A 19174-nucleotide genomic window follows, 5' to 3' on the forward strand; every position below is an offset into this window, starting at 1 on the left:
ACTTTTTCAAGACACTGTATACAAAAAGAACCTTCGCGTGCTCGTTACTAAATATTGTTCTGTGCTTTCTAATTATCAATGTCCATTTGGCTGTACAGAGAATGTAGTTATAGCTTAGAACTCTCACGTTTGCTATTGGCCGTTAGGTACTACTAAACTAAAAGGAAAAGTAGTTTGAGATTGGCTTCCTTCTGTAGAATTTCTGCAGCCCACTGTAAATTAAAGTTCTCAGGGTTTTAAAAAACATTTGACCCATCATTTATTCTTATAGGTGATCGATGATCCCTGGTCTGCCTTATTTACCCATTGTGGGCAGCCATCAGCCAGACAAAACTATCACAGCAGAAAATGATATAGAGGAGACCGGCAATTGGCTGCAGGAAGGTATGGTTTACTAGAGCGTAATGTATATTTATTGCCTTTAGATATATGTGAAATAAAAAAAACACATGTATGGAAGCACAACTACAATATTATACCTAAACAGGAATACTCAGTCAAGCAAAATGCTCTTCAGGAGCGCAGTGCTCAATGTTCGTGTTTGAGAAGTTGTATTGTGTGTGAAGCTCTAACCACCTTCTGAGGGTCTGAGGGGGGGGGGGTTAATGCAATCCACTCATCAGAATGACAGAATAGATGAATATGAGCTATGAATGTACCTACTTTGATACATGGTACAGAACCACTATACCAGTCCAGTCCGGAACACCCAATACGAATCTGTCAAATCTTCATTGCAATCTTTGTGTCCGTCCTTCAACTCAGATGTCGTCCACATTGAAACATCCTACAAAAAAAAAAAAAAAAAATTGAGATGCTAAAAACATGCCCCTAAAATTTTTATCGAACAACCAACCAAACTGTGAAAATAAACTTTTATCCACACCCCCACCACTTAGCCTAACACGAGAAGAATCCTTTACCTTAACACTTAACCCAACCTGAACCCCTCAACCCTGATTCAGATAAAAATACCTTCTGTGTGCAACAGTTTATTCATGCATTCTATACATTAAGGTAAATGACCTTCTCTTCTGCTGCTGGATCCCCCCCCCCCCTTATTCTTATGTGAGCCTGATCCAGCAACATGCACGAGAGCCACTGTCTCCCTCCCCACTGACTCCCGTTCCGGTCAATCAATTCCAATGACGAGGGAGTGGGGGGTGGGGCAGAGTCCCCACTGGGTGTCAACTGATGCAGCAGCAAGCACTCACGATAGCCCCTAGGGGAAGTGGCTTCACTGGACAGATAGGAGAAGTAATGTGGACCCAGAAGAGGAGGTTTTGGCCCGCTCTGTGCAATTTAATTGCACAGAGTAGATAAATATAGTGATGATTGTTTTTCTTTGTTTTTTTCCCCCATTTACAATCACTTTAGGTCAATAGCTTAAAGTAGAATGATAGGCAAAACTTTTTTCTTCCCATCTTGGATATAGTAAGGGAGGGTTATACCGCCTGGAATTTTTTTTTCTTTGCCATCTGTGTCCCATTGTGGAGATTTACTTTCATTTCCTGTCCCATAGCCAAAACAGGAAGTTACAAAAAATCCCTGCAAATTAACAAAATCTCTTGGGGTCCCAAAAGTCACCCCAAGATTTCCTCCCTATTAAAGTGGATGCAAACCCTCACATATATATACTCAGTGACGTGAACAGCCTCAGATGATGCACAGAGAGGAAACAAATCTCCATACATAAAGTTTTACATGTATATCTGCTGTCTTCGTCTTTATATTTTCTTTAGAAAGTGCACATCATTTTAGAGATTTTCTCTTCCTGTTCAGCACTGGGAGTGGATTCTTGGCATAGAGCCAAGACAGCTGATTGGAGGAAAGGCTCCCCCCCCCCTCCACTGTGCTGTGACAAGGCAAGCTCTCTGCAACCTCCCCGACACAAATTTCAGGCTGGTTTTATCTGGGTTGACAGAGAACTTGTCAGAAGTTATCATGCTAATAACAGAGAAAAGAAACAGAAGAAACACACAGAACTTAGGGCTTTGGAGAGAGATGAGAACACACTAAAGCTATATATGTGCATAGGTCAAATTTCACCAATCAGATTTACATCCACTTTAATTTTCAGGGGACAATCCGAAACTTGTGATTTTCTTTTTACTTTCACTTTCATTAAAAAGGATAAACCACACAAATAGAGATGCTGAATCTCTAAAAGGCCCCTTTCACACAAGAGATCTGATCAGTTTTTCAGGCGGACCTGATTGGACCCTCCAGTCTCTTCTATGGAGCGGCGAATGTCAGCATGGACCCGTCTGCCGACACCTGCCGCCATCCGATCCTGTTGGCCAAAAACAGACAGATGGGGGACCTATTCCCCATCCATCTGGTGGATTGGATGGCATGGGACGGGAAACAGATAGGCGGTGCGTTTCCAATCCGATTGCCCCATAGAGGAGAGTGGGAAGTGTCCTCCTCTGCTCCGGAGCTGTCATTCGACTGCTAAGCAAAGATCAACGTAGAGATCCCCCACTGAGCAAGCGGATCCCACTTCACGGAGGCACCGGAGGGGCCCAACAGTGGCAGAGGTATTTCTAACCTATCTCCACTCTATCCAAAACGAAAAAACAGCTTTGCCTTTATTTTGACTTTAGGACACAAGTGTATTTATTAGGAAAGTTAGATGGTTGGTATATTAGCCAGGTAACTAAAAATTTCAGAAAGAAAACCCTCTATAATTTATCTCTCTCAGAGAGAAAACAAGCACCAGGCCCACCAACCATTTGTAACTATTATTATATAGATGCATATAGCTTTTCCAAATCAAACACAGAGAGGTTCATGGCTGACAAATTATTGCCAACATTTCACCAGAAGGGAAATCCTTCATGCACAACTGTAGTGCTCGGTTTTGTAACCACATTTCCCCATTCCACAAAAAAACAAATGACTCAACTTCCTATTGAACATGCTTTATATAAACCAGTTTTCAGTAGAATCAAACCGTTGCCACAACTCCACTGAAAGACTTTCCCAAGACTTCACAATTTTCTCCTTTTTCAGCTTTTGTGCTTACAAAGTTGTACAGAAATTGCGTCTATATTACTCAGGTGCAATTTGCATGCAACTTTGAGGATTTAACATTGAGGTCTATGGACCTCAACTCGCATGGAAGTTGGACCAAAGTAGTGCAGGGACTACTTTGAAGTCGGCACGACTTGAAGTCATACCAATATGAATGGTTGTCGTTGGAAATGACTTGTCATGCGACTTGGCAGTCCCAAGTCACAGGACAAGTCTTACAAGTGTGAAAATGGACTTAGAGAGAGTGTTAGGCCCCTTTAACACTTGTACAACTTGTCCTACAATTTGGGACTGCAAAGTCGCATGACAAGTCGTTCCCCATGAACACTTTTTTTTAGCATTACATTCAGCCGAGTTGTTAGAATGACATTAGGCTTTTTTTTTTTTTTTATTTCCTTGCCGTACATACTGGTTTATATATATATGTTCACCGCGGCTTCCGGGTATAATCTGCGGGACTGGGCGTTCCTAATTGATTGACATACTTCCGACCGGCGCATACAGCGCGTCACGAGTTGCCGAAAGAAGCCGAACGTCGGTGCGCAGGCGCCGTATAGAGCCAACTGGCAGTCTGGCTTCCTTCTGCAACTCGTGACGTGCTGTATGCGCCGGTCGGAAGCATGTCAATCAATTAGGAACGCCCAGTCCTGCAGATTATACCCGGAAGCCGCGGTGAACATTATATATATATATATAAATAAAACAGAATGTACGGCAAGGAGATTAAAAAACAGCCTAATGTCATTCTAACAACTCGGCTGAATGTAATGTTAAACATTTTTTTTTTTGGTGAACTCCCGCTTTAAAAGTCAGCAGCTGCAGTATGTGTAGCTGCTGGCCTTAAAGTGGATGTTCACCCAAAAAATCAATTTTTAACATTAGATTGGGCCTAATTACGGGAAGCAGAATCGGGTGTTTTGTTTAAAATCAATGCAGTACTTACCTTTTTAGAGATCGATGTTCTCCGTGGTATGGGCTGCGGGACTGGGCGTTCCTATTTGATTGACAGCCTTCCGACCGTCGCATACAGCGCGTCACCAGTTTCCAAAAGTAGCCGAACGTCGGTGCGCAGGCGCCGTATAGAGCCGCACCAACGTTTGGCAACTCGTGACGCGTCAGAATGCTGTCAATCAAATAGGAACGCCCAGTCCCGAAGACCATACCCGGAAGCGGCGGAGAACATCTATCTCTAAAACGGTAAGTACTGCATTGATTTTAAACAAAACACCCGATTCTGCTTCCCATAATTAGGCCCAATCTAATGTTAAAAAAAAAATTTTTGGTGAACTCCCGCTTTAAATATTTTTTTTTTTTTTAGGCGGACCTCTGCTTTAAGATTCAGCCCAATAATAGTAAGAATAGGGGGAAATTCTGTAACTATAGCCCTTTGTTCTCTTCCTGATGAAGAGCAGCCAAAATTAAACTTCCTCCTAATACATGCCACCTCTGGTTTCCATTCATAAGTTTTACATTCAGTTCTGGAAGACATCAGTCACGCACACAAGGCAGAGCCCAACAATGTCAGACTTTTGTTCATCGGGAGTCTTGGGAAAAGTACTACCCAAACAATTGCACTGGCAGCACTCCAAACACAATACTATATTGTAGCAGCAAAGTAAGATGCCAAATGATGAATACAAGACTGAAGCAGAGATCCGTTGTCCGTGTACATTCATGGATTTCCTTGCTTTTTATCTTGGGAAAAACACACACAGTGAAAATGGCAGAGGGCCAATTTAAAACTCACAAAGTGACAAACATAGCTGCCTTACCTGTCATATCATGTACAAAATGGAAATCGGAATACTCTCCTATAGCCTATCAAACAGTAAGGTGCTGGAGGGGGTGGAAGACTGACTTTAGAAGGCAACATTTGGCTAAATACAGCACACCCTGCTTTTTACTCTTTTCTCATTTTGTTTTATTAACTACTAAATGTAGAAAGAAACACATGAAATACTTAAAGTGTTTAAAAAGGTAAAAAAAAAAAAAATTCTATAGTTCCCTCCGATATATAACAGTAAGCTCCGCAGTGCATGACATTTATAAAACGATGCCGTATAATAGCTTACTTCAGAGCGCCTTTCGGCACTCAGCTGACTGCCCGCTGGGCACCTCTCCCGCTGCCAATAAAAGTGATCTTGCTACCAATCCACTGTGGAGACCACTTATCTTAAAGAGGACCGCCCACCGTTTCCGAAGCTATCTGCTGCCATAACCCCGGTATTCTACGTCAAAGTAACGACGTACAGCTACGGCGGTTTGCGGTGGCTAAAGAACTGCAGTCTGCTCCCATAATTTGTAATAAAAACATCTTCGCCATTCTAAAGCTTCCCTCCAACCACTTTGCATATTATTTTATATATACAGTGATTCTGTACTTGCCAAATATGCTGCAGAAATCTCCCTCCACTGAGTCTGGCTGCAACCATCTTAACTGTGGGCAGCTGAAGCTGCTGCCTGTTCAATTCCTGGATTTACAAAGACACAGAGGCACACCTACAGCTATGCAGTCCTGCAGCTCTCATTGGCCCCCTTATTACTCACCCCCCCTCCCTTCCTGGCAAACTGTCACAAGAGTGAGAGAGAGTTGTGCATGATGTCATAAGCCTAGGCTTTTTACCAGACAAGAAACAGGAAGTGACCTGTATAAAGGTATTTACTGGCAGAAAAAAATATATTTTACTATTCAAAATTAAAACAAGGGCAGAAGGTTTAATAGATGGAAAGCTGAAATAAACTACTGAAGTTCCACTTTAAGACAGCTCTCATTGACTAAAAAGGGATTTCACAAGTCACGCAACTTGGGGTCTCACAAGTTGGATCCCAAGTTGTGAATTGAGCATAAACCCTAGAAGCCTATCGGCTTCTATGCACAGCTGGATCGGATTTTGCACTGTCCAGGTTTAGTAAATCACCCCCATGTCCATTAAAACCGGAGAGCCTACATTTTGCGGCATTTGAAATCTGGCATTAAAGGGGTTGTAAAGGTAAAAACAAATTTCCCTAAATAGCTTCCTTTACCTTAGTGCAGTCCTCCTTCACTTACCTCATCCTTCCATTTTGCTTTTAATTGTCCTTATTTCTTCTGAGAAATCCTCACTTCCTGTTCTTCTGAGTGTAACTCCACACAGTAATGCAAGGCTTTCTTCCTGGTGTGAAGAAAGCCTCTTGAGGGGGGAGGGGTGAGCAGGAGTGTCAGGACGCCCACTAACACACAGCTCCTTTCTCTATCTGCAAAGTAGAGAGTGTCCTGACTTGCCTGCTTGCCCCCTCAAGAGGCTTTCTCCACACCAGGGAGAAAGCCTTGCATTACTGTGTGGAGTTACAGACAGGAGAACAGGAAGTGAGGATTTCTCAGAAGAAATAAGGACATTTAAAAGCAAAATGGAAGGATGAGGTAAGTGAAGGAGGACTGCACTAAGGTAAAAGGAAGCTATTTAGGGGGGGGGGGGGATTACCTTTACAACCCCTTTAAGAAATCTGCAGTAAATGAAAAATGTGCCAACTGGGCAACAATATTAAGCAGTGCCTACTTGTGCTGCCAGGCAACAGTTTTTACACAAGAAAAAAGGAATAGTTTAGAAAAGCTGTCTGAATGCCTGCTTCCCATGAGGTAACCCAGTACAGGTGTCTGTATAACGTTTTCACTGGCACAAACACAAGATGGTTGGCAAAGCTAAATGTTGTTGTTTCTGGAACGGCAGCACGACGGTTGTACCTGAAGGTAGATTTATTGTGCCAGCATGGCTGATGTATGGGAACATAATCATTTAAAAACAAAAAACAAAAAAAAAAGACATTCTGCTTACTAATCCATTCATAAACCTAGCATGTTATCCCAAGATGAGATGTTTAGGGGTTGACTTTCCTCATACACATTCCTCATAATGCTGAAAAAAGCAAAAAAAAAAAAGCTCAGGATACCACGTTCCTATATCTAAAACTAAACTATATGCCTTTATATTTTATACAAACACACGCATTTAGCGTAGTGCATCTATGGTCAAAATATAATATACTCCTTTCATGCCATCCTCGCACACATATTGCTGTTGGGGAAACAACTTATTACTACAAAAAGCAGAATGTGGAAGATTTAAACAAATGGCAAGCATTGGCAGCACTGTATTATTTTTGGTACATTCAAACTATGATTAACCACTTGCTTACTGGGCACTTAATGCACTTTGAATGACAATTGCGCGGTCAAACAACACTGTACCCAATTTTTATCATTTTTTTCACATAAATAGAGCTTTCTTTTGGTGGCATTTAATCACCACTGGAGTTTTTATTTTTTGCTAAACAAACAAAAAAAAAGATGGAAAATTAAAAAGAAAAAATGTGTTATAAAATTTTGCAAACGGGTATTTTTTCTCCTTTATTGATATGCACTGATGAGGGGGCATTGATGGGCACTGATAGGATGCACTGATGGGCACAGATAAGGGGGCACTGGTAGGTGACAATGATGGGCAGCACTGTTGAGGCACTGATTAGTGACTTTAATAGGTGGCACTGTTGTGCACTGGTAGGTGGCACACATGAGCTGGGCAGCTCTCCCTGATCGGGACCGATGTCCCTCTGTCACCTTTTTTATCCTCCTGCCATCAGCATCTATTGACACCCTTTGCAGCAAAGCAAGTCCGCGCTTTAGCCATCATTCAGCTATAGCACAGACACAAAGTGGCAAAACATCAAGCGTGTCGGTTCAAATCCCAGCCACACTACCTGCCTGGAATTTGCATGTTCTCCCAGGTACTCCGGTTTCCTCCCACATTCAAAAGACATGCTTGTAGGTCAATTGTCTCCTGTCAATATTATTATAAAGGATTTATATAGCGCCAACAGTTTGCGCGGTGCTTAAAAGAGAAGTATGTTTTTTTTGTTTTTTTTTTGCCCATTCATACTTACCTAGGTAGATGCAGCATTGGTCCGATGCTGCATCTGTCCCCCAGCCTGCTCCTTCACGCTCACTGGAGCGCGGAGTTGTGGAGGGGCGGGAAGCAGCTTGCTGAGAGGCTGAGACAGCCATCAGTCCTGGCACCTGGCAGATCCAGTCTTTATGGTCGCGATGATGTGGTGCGTGGACTGATTCCAGTGACGTCAGCAGAGAGCGGATTTCAGTCTACTCTCTGCTGAAAACGGGTCACAGGAGTGCAAAACAAATTGCACTCCTGTGACCCTATGCATAGGAGAAGCCCAGCCAAACAAGCTCAGGCTGGACTTCTCCTTTAAGGCTGGGTTCACACTTGTGCGATCACAGACATTGCATGTGATTCGCACAGCATTGCTGTGCGATGCAAATTCAGCCAGACAAATTGTCTGGCTGAAATTGCATTACAATGATGCAGGACTTTTTTGGTCCTCCTTGGAATCAGATCACTTAGGTGTTCACAGCTATGTGATCAGATTCCTGCACCATTTTACAGTTCACACTGATCTGCGAATCGTGTCATTACCTTTACACTGACACGCAGCGGTTCGCAGATGTCAGTGTGAACCAGCGTGTGATTCAGGTGTGATGTGGGAACCCACACAGGAATCGCTCCTGCATCGCACAAGTGTGCACCGGGACTTACAATATAAAGGGAGACAGTACAGTTACATGACTGCTAAGGAGTATAGGCTTGAATCCCAAATGATAATTCAGTAACCTTGCACACAAAGAACCCACCATGTAGAACAATTTAGTTAGAAAGGACAAAGGCCATAGCTTTAAAGATTTTAAACACAGACAATGTTTTAGCGTAAACGATTTTAACCAGTGCCAGTCACAGCTGTACTGCGAGCACATTTCAACCTTAGGTAAACCAAGTCTAAAGGGGCATGTCCTTACCGGAAGTGCTGGACAGACATTAGACCAACTCCAACTTCCAATCAAGGGCATAGCCCATTATGGAAACTTTTCTTACTGGAAAGGTAAAAAATAAAGTACAGAAAGCTGTGACAGACCACATATAGGGCAGGAAGATGGGCAACTCTGCCAGACCCAGTTCTTCACAGGCACAGGTTTTACCTCAGAAACTACTTTTAACCACTTACCTACAGGGCACTTATACCCCCCCTTCCTGCCCAGGTCATTTTTCAGCTTTCAGCGCTGAGCACTTTGAATGACAAATTTGTGGTTATGCAGCAATGGACCCAAATACATTTTTTATAATTTTGTTCACACAAGTAGAGCTTTCTTTCGGTGGTATTTACCACTATCAGATTATTTTCAAAATGTTTCTTTATAAATTTAGGTCAAAATGTATTCTGCTATATTTCTTTGGTGAAAATAACCCAAATCTGTGTATATTTATTCTGTAGGAAAGTTAGAGAGACCACAAACTATGGTATATATCTAAAAATGTATCAATCCTGATGTACCGACAGTCTATCATTTCTTGAGGTCCGAAAACGACAGGACCGTACAAATACCCCCCCAAATTACCCCTTTTTGGAAAGTATATTAATTATTTATTTTAAGTTGTAATTTTGTGTCACACTTTTTTTTGAAGGCGGGGGGGGGGGGGTGCTGGACGCTTTTCACAACTTAACATTCTCTACATACTGTCACCAGTGCAGAACAGCATCATAATATAACTGATGTGGCAGTGATGAGGAATACTGACAGTATGTAAAAAAATTTAACTTTTTTTTAACATACATTTTTTTTGTTACTACATACAGTGACCATAGTAACACTGTACTACTCTAGGGAGGTGATCAGGATTTATTTTACACACTATGGCCCAGATTCTCAAAGGGCTTACGACGGCGCAACGAAATGTACGCCGTCGTAAGTCATAATTTGGGCCGTCGTGTCTATGCGACTGATTCTTAGAATCAGTTACGCATAGATATCCATTAGATCCGACAGGCGTAAGGCTCTTACGCCGTCGGATCTTAAATAAAAAAAAAAAATTTTGTCCGCTAGGTGTCGCCTCCGTCGTTTTCCCCGTCGAGTATGCAAATTAGCTAGATACGCGAATTCCCGAACGTACGCGCGGTCGACGCAGTGAAGTTACGATGTTTACGTTAGGTTTGCCCGGCGTAAAATTGCCCCTGCTATATGAGGGGCAACCAATGTTAACCACTTCCCGACCGCCGCATGTACATATACGTCGGCAGAATGGCACGTACAGGCACATTGGCGTACCTGTACGTCCCTGCCTAGACGTGGGTCGGGGGTCCGCTACATGCGGCGGTCGGATTCCCGCGGGGATCGATCCGGGACGACGGCGCGGCTATTCGTTTCTAGCCGCTCCGTCGCGATCGCTCCCCGGAGCTGAAGAACGGGGAGAGTCGTATGTAAACACGGCTTCACTGTGGCGGCTGCATCGATCGTGTGATCCCTTTTATAGGGAAACTCGATCGATGATGTCAGACCTACAGCCACACCCCCCTACAGTTGTAAACACACACTAGGTGAACCCTAAGTCCTACAGCGCCCCCTGTGGTTAACTCCCAAACTGCAATTTTCACAATAAACAATGCAATTTAAATGCATTTTTTGCTGTGAAAATGACAATGGTCCCAAAAATGTGTCAAAATTGTCCGAAGTGTCCGCCATAATGTCGCAGTCACGAAAAAAAAAAAATCGCTGATCGCCGCCATTAGTAGTAAAAAAAAAAATAATAAAACTATCCCCTATTTTGTAAACGCTATAAATTTTGCGAAAACCAATCGATAAGCGCTTATTGCGATTTTTTTTACCAAAAATAGGTAGAAGAAGAATACATATCGGCCTAAACTGAGGAAAAAAAAATGTTATATATGTTTTTGGGGGATATTTATTATAGCAAAAAGTAAAAAATATTGATTTTTTTTCAAAATTGTCACTCTATTTTTGTTTATAGCGCAAAAAATAAAAACCGCAGAGGTGATCAAATACCACCAAAATATGTGGGGAAAAAAGGACGCCAATTTTGTTTGGGAGCCACGTCGCACGACCGCGCAATTGTCTGTTAAAGCGACGCAGTGCCGAATTGTAAAAACCCCTTGGGTCATTTAGCAGCATATTGGTCCGGTCCTTAAGTGGTTAAGTATAGCCGTCGTTCCCGCGTCGAAATTTAAAAATTTACGTCGTTTGCGTAAGTCGTCCGTGAATGGGGCTGGACGCCATTTACGTTCACGTCTAAACCAATGACGTCCTTGCGACGTCATTTGGAGCAATGCACCCTGGGATATTTTACGGACGGCGCATGCGCAGTACATTTGGTGCGGGAACGCGCTTAATTTAAATACTACACGCCCCCTACCCGCCTAATTTAAATTAGGCGGGCTTGCGCCCGGTGATTTACGCTACGCCGCTGCAACTTTACACGCGAGTGCTTTGTGAATAAATCACTTGCCTGTATAATTTGCGGCGGCGTAACGTAAATGAGATACGTTACGGCCGCACAGTTTTGCGCGATTCTACGAGAATCTGGGCCTATGATTGCTTCTAACAGTGAATTTTACAGTTACAAGCAATAATTTTTGCTGAATGAAAACTATTCAGTGTTTACTATTGTGATTAGCTGTGATTGGCCACAGCTAATCGCATGGTACAGATGGGCTGCGACTGGCCCTGTCTGTACCATGTGATCACTGTGACCAATCACAGAGCTCATCACAATAGTACACAATGAAAGACATGAATCAAAGTCTTTCATTGTGTACAACTGTCATGTTATCTGCTGTGATTGGCCACAGCGATCACATGGTGCCGGTACAGTAATCTTTCAACGGCCAAGTCCAGTGGACACGGTGGAGGACAGATCATGACGGAGCATGGCTTGTGGGGCACACGCGAGGCACAAACCTGGGGAGGATATCATATGACATCCTCTTGGGATGATAGGTCTCCCACCTGGCCGTCATATTACAATAGGCCGGACAGGCAGGGTTTAAAGGAGCTCAGGCTCCACCCCATGTCATATAGCCAATCATCAGTAACAGCTTTACAATTTACGTGTTACCACACCCAATTCCTAGCCATGACCCCATGGGGGTTAAGGGGCCTTCAATACAATAAAATACAAGAGGGTTAAGAGGGCCTTGCTCATAAGAGCTTACATTGTAATGGGTATGTGTATGAATGTAAGTTATGGACATTATATGGTAAGCTCCCTGAGGGCAAGGACTGGTGTGAATGTATAATATACATGTAAAGCACTGCGTAAAATTATTGTCTGTGTAATATAAATACCTATAATAAAAAATAATAATAAGCGCTCTGTGACACTAACTATTTGTAATCATCTCATTAGGCTAGAAATACACAGGAGAGTCTCAGAGAAGGGATTGATCACTAAACAAATGCAGCAATTTGTTCCTTATGGTGTACTCCATAGGGAGCCATTTGTTTCATTTACTAAGCAATCAAGCGATTGCTAGCGATTGAGCTAATTAAAATCTTCTGCATAGCAAGCAAGTGGTTTAGACTTAATCTGGGCGTACACTGATATAGATATTCGGCTGGTTCAGTAGGGATCATCGGGTGGCTGTTCCTGCTTAAAAGAACTTGATCACTTGATTGACTTCTGTCGAAAGGAGAAGCTGGAAAAACATTTCTTGACCAGTGGCTGCAGCTGCTGATCTCTGTACTGTGACAGCTCTGTGTGCTGCTGTCAGAATACAATACAGAATACAAAGTGTCAGCCGAGGAGACGGTTGAAACATTTTTTGTCAACTAGCAACTAGGTAAAATCATCAGGGGATTTGCTTGGTTAATCGGAGGAGTCAGTGGATGTACACAAGTATGATACTCATCACTCCGCTATCACACTACATGTTTCTTGGAATTACATATTTTTTTTGTAGATTTCATACACAGGAAATAGTTTACATCCAATTATGAATTTTAAGGGAATTTCCACTTGAAATAGAATTTCTTTATTAATAAGAAATAGAAACCATTATTTCTAGAGAAGTGATCACCGTCACTGTACAACCAGCATGACTTCTTAGTGCTTCCAATATCATGTTTAGACAGCACGTGAGAAGACATCTCAGGCTGCAGCTACAAATCCACAGACGATGTGGGATGGCCAGGTACCATCTAGTTGGAAATTTCACTTTATTAGGGTCAGGGCCAATGACCGTAAAAAAAAGAAAAATGAAAAAAAAAAAAAAATTGTATAGGTCTTTCTTCTTTTTTTTTGTTTGTTTAGGTGGCATGGAATTAGGATGGATTTGATTTAAATCACTAGTAAAAATGCTTGATTTATATCAACTCGATTTAAATCATAAATTTTAAAGAGCAACTGTCATCTCTGTCCCGCGCAGCTCGTCCTCTTGACACGCTGTTGACTCACCGACAGTCTCATTCACTTTAATGGGGTGGCTGGTGATGTGGTAGTGACACAACAAGGTGAGGGACGTGGCGGCAGCAGGTGAGTGGATGTCCCCAAACAGCCGCTGTCATGATGGATCTGAAATGACAGGTGCTCTTCAAATGTAAGGACTCATTCTTGCTGGTAGTTAGAATCTTTAAATATTTGCAAACAAAATGAAGGTTTCCTATTTAGAATATTAAGCTGTCAGGTTAGCAAAACAGCGATATCAGAACCGATTCAAATCATACAGTTTGTAGTGTACATAGATTTGCAAAACAATGGGATAAAGAAATATTCCTGACAGTTTATCTCATGGTTAAAGTGAAATTGGGTGAATGCCTCAATAAAGTGAATGTTATGTTATCTCAGCTTGCAGAGCTTGGATTCATTGAACGAGTTTACCAAAAATGTAGATATTGCAGAATATACAGCATCATGCTACATAACCAAGCTCCATTTCATGCTGAATAAACTAAATTATTAAGGTATGGAATGTTACACAAATAATATTGTAAATCCTCACTTTCACCAGTAGGCAGAGTTCTAGTATACATATCTGTTTGCTGAAGTGGCTGTAAACCTCAAACATGAAATCTGAACAAATCAAAATGCCCCTTGCCTTGCAATGAATGGGCAGCGCTCCTGAAAAGTGCCACAACACAGAGTTTTATTCACCTTCTTTGGAATTAAAGTGCACCGCTAGCAGCCGAAAAGCAGCACATAAGCACTGCTTAAACAGCAGTAAAGCGCCGCCACAGTGGCCGGCGCTTTAACGCTAACGGCCGGCGCTTTCAGCGTAAATGCAGCCTTAGAGGGGAGTACGATAGGATTATTGTTTTTAAAGCCTGCAATTCCCTTTTAAACTGCGTGTAATGTTTGGGTATCTTAGGCCCCTTTCACACTAGGGCAGGAGGTGCGGTGACGGCACTGCGCCGCTATTTTTTGCGGCGCTATACCGTCGGAATTGCGGCAGTATTCGGCCAATAGCCGTGCAGTTTTAACCCCCGCTAGCAGCCAAAAAAGGGTTAATACCGCCGGCAATGCGCTTCTGCAGCGGTACAGCGGTTTTAATGGGAAGGAGCGGTATACACACCGCTCTTCTCACCGCTCCAAAGATGCTGCTAGCAGGACTTTTGGAGCGGTCCTGCTAGCGCACCGATCCAGTGTGAAAGCCCTTAGGCTTTCACACTGGAGAAACAGCAGCCGCTGTTTAGGGTCGGTTTGCAGGCGCTCTTTTTAGTGCAATAGCGCCTGCAAACCGCCTCAGTGTGAAAGTCCTAAACGTGTACTCAGCGGGCTGAACAAAAAAAAACTGAAGAGCTCAGGAGGAACCACTGTACTAACAATCTAATGATAGTAGAGCGATCTATCCCGCTAAGCTATTGTGTATTCCCCCCCCCCCCCCCCAACCAGAACACACCAGTCATTGTGCCCAGCCATTGGCCAGTCACATGGGTGCCAATCAGCAGACCTTTTTAGGTCATGCCCCTGCCGTACACACAATGGCGCACAACATTCAGCCCGTGTACGGCCAGCAAGTCCACAATCCTCTCTTTTTGGTGCTACAATACTGCTCTAAATGCTGATATGAATAGCAAAATCTCAAGACACACACACACATACACGTCAGCTAAGTGACTCAAAGAACAGACACCCCCCTCTTCTCCTGTGCGCTGTCTACAGGAGCAGTTACCGTATTTATCAGCGTATATCGCGCACTTTTTTGCCCTGAAAATCAGGGCAAAATCGTGGGTGCGCGATATACGCCGATACCCACTTCCCGCGCCGTGTTTGAATGCCTGCGCCGACATATACCGAGCGCAGTACGCTCGGGTACATTCGGCCAGGCTCGGCTTCACTCGTAGTCACGCTCTGTGACGTTTTATGCGTGAGAAGCCGAGCCTGGCCGAATATACCCGAGTGTATTGCGCTCGGTATACGTCGGCGGAGGCTTCAAACTGAGCGCGGGAAGCAGAGTTTCGACATAAACACAGCGCGGGAGAAGCCGGGAGGACACCACCGAGGCCGCAGACGGACACTGGACCGGACGAGGCCGCCGGGCAAGACACCAAAACTGTAAGTAGTAAAATGTAATAAAATGTTTTTTTTTTTAAAAGGAAAAACGGGTCAAAATTAGGGGTGTGCGCTATACGCGGGAGCGCGCAATACCCCGATAAATACGGTAAGTGCTAGAGTCCAAATGTATTTCACACATTGAAATTTGTAATAGGTTTATAGCAACGATAATAACATAATATAAAATATCTGGTTATAAACTTTCAAAACAAAGAAAATGTATTAAAACCCATTACAGTTTCCCTTTAAAGGACAAGCAAAGGAATCCACTTCATTCATGTGACATGAAATACAATCTAAGCGTCTGTTCTATAATTACAGCTTGCAACTAAAACAACTTTTAAATCTTCATGGACTTCCAGTCTCCAATTTAAATGTCTCTTCTCATACCAATTAAATCTTCTAAGCACTTGTGTAGTAATTAAAAAAACTCACGCGCGAATATAGACCGATAGGCCTCATGCACACTGGACTTTTTTAAAGAGGCTATTAGGGGGCATCTGACGTTTTAGTTTTTTTTGCCTCCGTGCCCCAGCATGGTATCCTAATGTACCCATGCACGCATAGGTGTTTAGAGGCAGAAAAAAAAAAAACGAAAAGACACACCCAGTGCAACCAGGAGCAGCGGCATTTTGGCACAAAAACATTTGAGGAGTCTAAACCCGTCTAAACATACATTAACTAGGCATGTTTAGCGCTAGAGCATTAATTCATCTCCATGGCCAGAATAAATGAATTTTCCGGCCAATGAAATGAATGCCCAAGCGCCCTGGCATTTGTAAACGCACCTATATGTGACAACAGTGACACACATATTTACAAGCATCAGGCGTTTCTTTTTTCTGCCAAAACTCTGCTGCCAGGAGGGAAGGAATCTGGGGGGGAGAGCAAAATGTGCAGGAGGCCATAAGATCGTGGATGTATTTTAAAAATGATTTCATATTTTTGGTAATGAAAGGAGTATATTGTTTAGGGAAAAAACTGCCGGCTTCACTCCCGCCGGCAGTCCCGATTTCGGCCGCGATTTAAGAGACATCTGTGCAGGTTTCCGCACATTTGTCTATGTAAATCGCGGCCCGAAATCGCAAAAAGTAGTACAGGAACTACCGGTACTTTTTGAAATCGGTGCAGCGCCGCAGATGCGGCGTCGCACCGATTAGGACAGTGTCATTACCGACAATTGCCGCCGATTTGAGATGCGATTTCACATGTGAAATCGCATCTCAAATCGAAGGAAATCGTACCCAGTGTGAACCTGGGCTTACATTAACACCATTTGTAATGGACAAAGGATTTTCTAAGGTCTCACCTCCTGTCAGACATTTGACCGGACCAAGACACAGAAAAGGCTTTTACGGGCTTACCTATGAAAACTATGACATAAAGCAAACCAGTGCATGATTGTAGAAAAAACAAAACAAAGCATCTAATGTTTCCACACACAATGGACATGGATGGTTGCCAGATTTGATTTCAAAACCAACCAAGACTACTTGGGGGATTTCCATAGTCACATATTAGGAGTTATTATTTCTGTGTTCATATACTTGTTCTTTCATATTATTGTATTTAAAGTGGAGATTTGAGAAGATCACTAGAGACAAAGTAAACTGAACTCTACAATGAATATAAAATCCATATATATATATATACGGAGTGCATTGTTGTCAGTGTTGGTCGACTCAGAGACGTGCGTTAGGAGGAGCAGTCAAGTGCAACCACTGTGAAGAAGGAAGAAGATTAAAATGAAGGAAAGCTAAATCTCTGTTATGGTCAACAGCCCTTAAAGGGATTGTAAAGGTTCGTTTAAGCTAGTGCATTGTTGGTTCACTTACCTTTTCCTTCCATTTCCCTTCTAAATGTTTTTTTTCTTTGAATTTCTCACTTCCTGTTTCTCCTCAGTAAGCTGTTCTGGCTGACTAAACACCGCTCAGATGATGGGGGCAAACTTACTGAGGAGAAACAGGAAGTGAGAAATTCAGACAAAGAAAAAAACATTTAGAAGGGAAATCGAAGGAAAAGGTAAGTGAACCAACAATGCACTAGCTTAAAAGGAACCAATTTAGAAAATAAAAAACAAACCTTTACAACCCCTTTAAGCCTAGTACAGACAGTCCAAATGTCTGGTGGCATCGGCCCATGTGTACTGCAGCCGGTTCGGCCAGTTTCTGTCCATGGTCCATGACCGAAAAAGGTCTGCCGATCAGATCCTCCAGTGCTCTCAGCCAATGGTCAAGAAGCTGTTGGGAGCATTTTTAGTAGCATTTAAAAAAAAAATATTCTGCTGGAAAAATGCTCCTAAAAAAATAAAAAAATCTTCTCCTAGACGTTGAAGCTCAAAGAAATGCTAATCGTCTGCCCTAAAGTAGTATGCATAGGACCCATAGGATAACACCATTTAGCTTCTAGGAGCAAAAAAAAGTGGAGCCCAAGGCTGCCTTCACACTTGAGCCAAGTGTCTTTAGTTTGTACAGGCTTTTTTTTTTTTTTTTTTTTTTTTTTTTTTACTGCTTGCACATGAGTTTTTGTTTGAACGTCGGATCATGCAAGACGGCGATCCGACTTCAGTGATATTCAATGGGCTGAAGCAGGATCAAAGTAGTACAGGGAGCATTTTCAAAGTCGCACCGATTTGTGTCGGACCAGTTAAGACGGCTCCCATAGGGAAACATTGGTTTTCACACATCATGTGACATGAGCTTCCAATGTCGTAGCGTTTGTCGTACCAGTGTGAACCCGAACTTAAGCGACACTAGGCACAGGTGAACAGGAACAACTGAAAACTATGTGATTTGGCATGTGGAGCTTTAATCACTTAAGACCCGGACCTTTAGGCAGCTAAAGGACCCGGACAGTTTTTGCGATTCGGCACTGCGTCGCTTTAACGGACAATTGCGCGGTCGTGCGACGTGGCTCCCAAACAAAATTGGTGTCCTTTTTTTCCCACAAATAGAGCTTTCTTTTGGTGGTATTTGATCACCTCTGCGGTTTTTATTTTTTGCGCTATAAACAAAAATTAAGCGACAATTTTGAAAAAAACATTTATATTTTTTACTTTTTGCTATAATAAATATCCCCCAAAAATATATAAAAACAAAAAATTTCCCTCAGTTTAGGCCGATACGTATTCTTCTACCTATTTTTGGTAAAAACAAAAAATCGCAATAAGCGTTTATCGGTTGGTTTGCACAAAATTTATAGCGTTTACAAAATAGGGGATAGTTTTATTGCATTTTTAATATATATATTTTTTTTTTACTACTAATGGCGGCGATCAGCGATTTTTTTCGTGACTGCGACATTATGGTGGACACTTCGGACAATTTTGACACATTTTTGGGACCATTGTCATTTTCACAGCAAAAAAAGGAATTTAAAATGCATTGTTTACTGTGAAAATGACAATTGCAGTTTAGGAGTTAACCACAAGGGGGCGCTGATGGGGTTATGTATGACCTCGTCTGTGTTTCTAACTGTAGGGGGGTGTGGCTGTAGGTGCGACGTCATTGATTGTGGTTCCCTATATAAAGGAACACACGATCGATGCCGGCGCCACAGTGAAGAACAGGGAAGCTGTGTTTACACACAGCTCTCCCCATTCTTTAGCTCCAGGGACCGATCACGGGACTCCAGCAGCGATCGGGTCCGCGGGTCCCGCCGTCACGGAGCTTCGGACCGGGTTGTGGGAGCGCGCCCGCGACCCACGGCTGGGCACTTAAAGAGGACGTACCTGTACGTGCTTGTGCCCAACC

General features: G+C 42.8%; 1 protein-coding gene across 3 annotated transcripts in view; it reads right to left on the reverse strand.

Annotated features, from left to right (window-relative positions):
- Positions 1–19174, reverse strand: part of ST3GAL6 (ST3 beta-galactoside alpha-2,3-sialyltransferase 6) — a 220123-nt gene that overhangs the window by 148026 nt on the left and 52923 nt on the right. For all 3 annotated transcript variants that reach the window (XM_040338708.1, XM_040338710.1, XM_040338709.1), the window contains exon 2: positions 664–787. In XM_040338708.1, coding sequence (XP_040194642.1) covers positions 664–673 — 10 coding nt within the window. In that variant the 5' untranslated portion in view covers positions 674–787. The remainder of the gene's footprint in view (positions 1–663; positions 788–19174) is intronic.

This window comes from Rana temporaria, chromosome 2 (assembly GCF_905171775.1).
Source record: "Rana temporaria chromosome 2, aRanTem1.1, whole genome shotgun sequence".
NCBI lineage: Eukaryota > Metazoa > Chordata > Amphibia > Anura > Ranidae > Rana > Rana temporaria.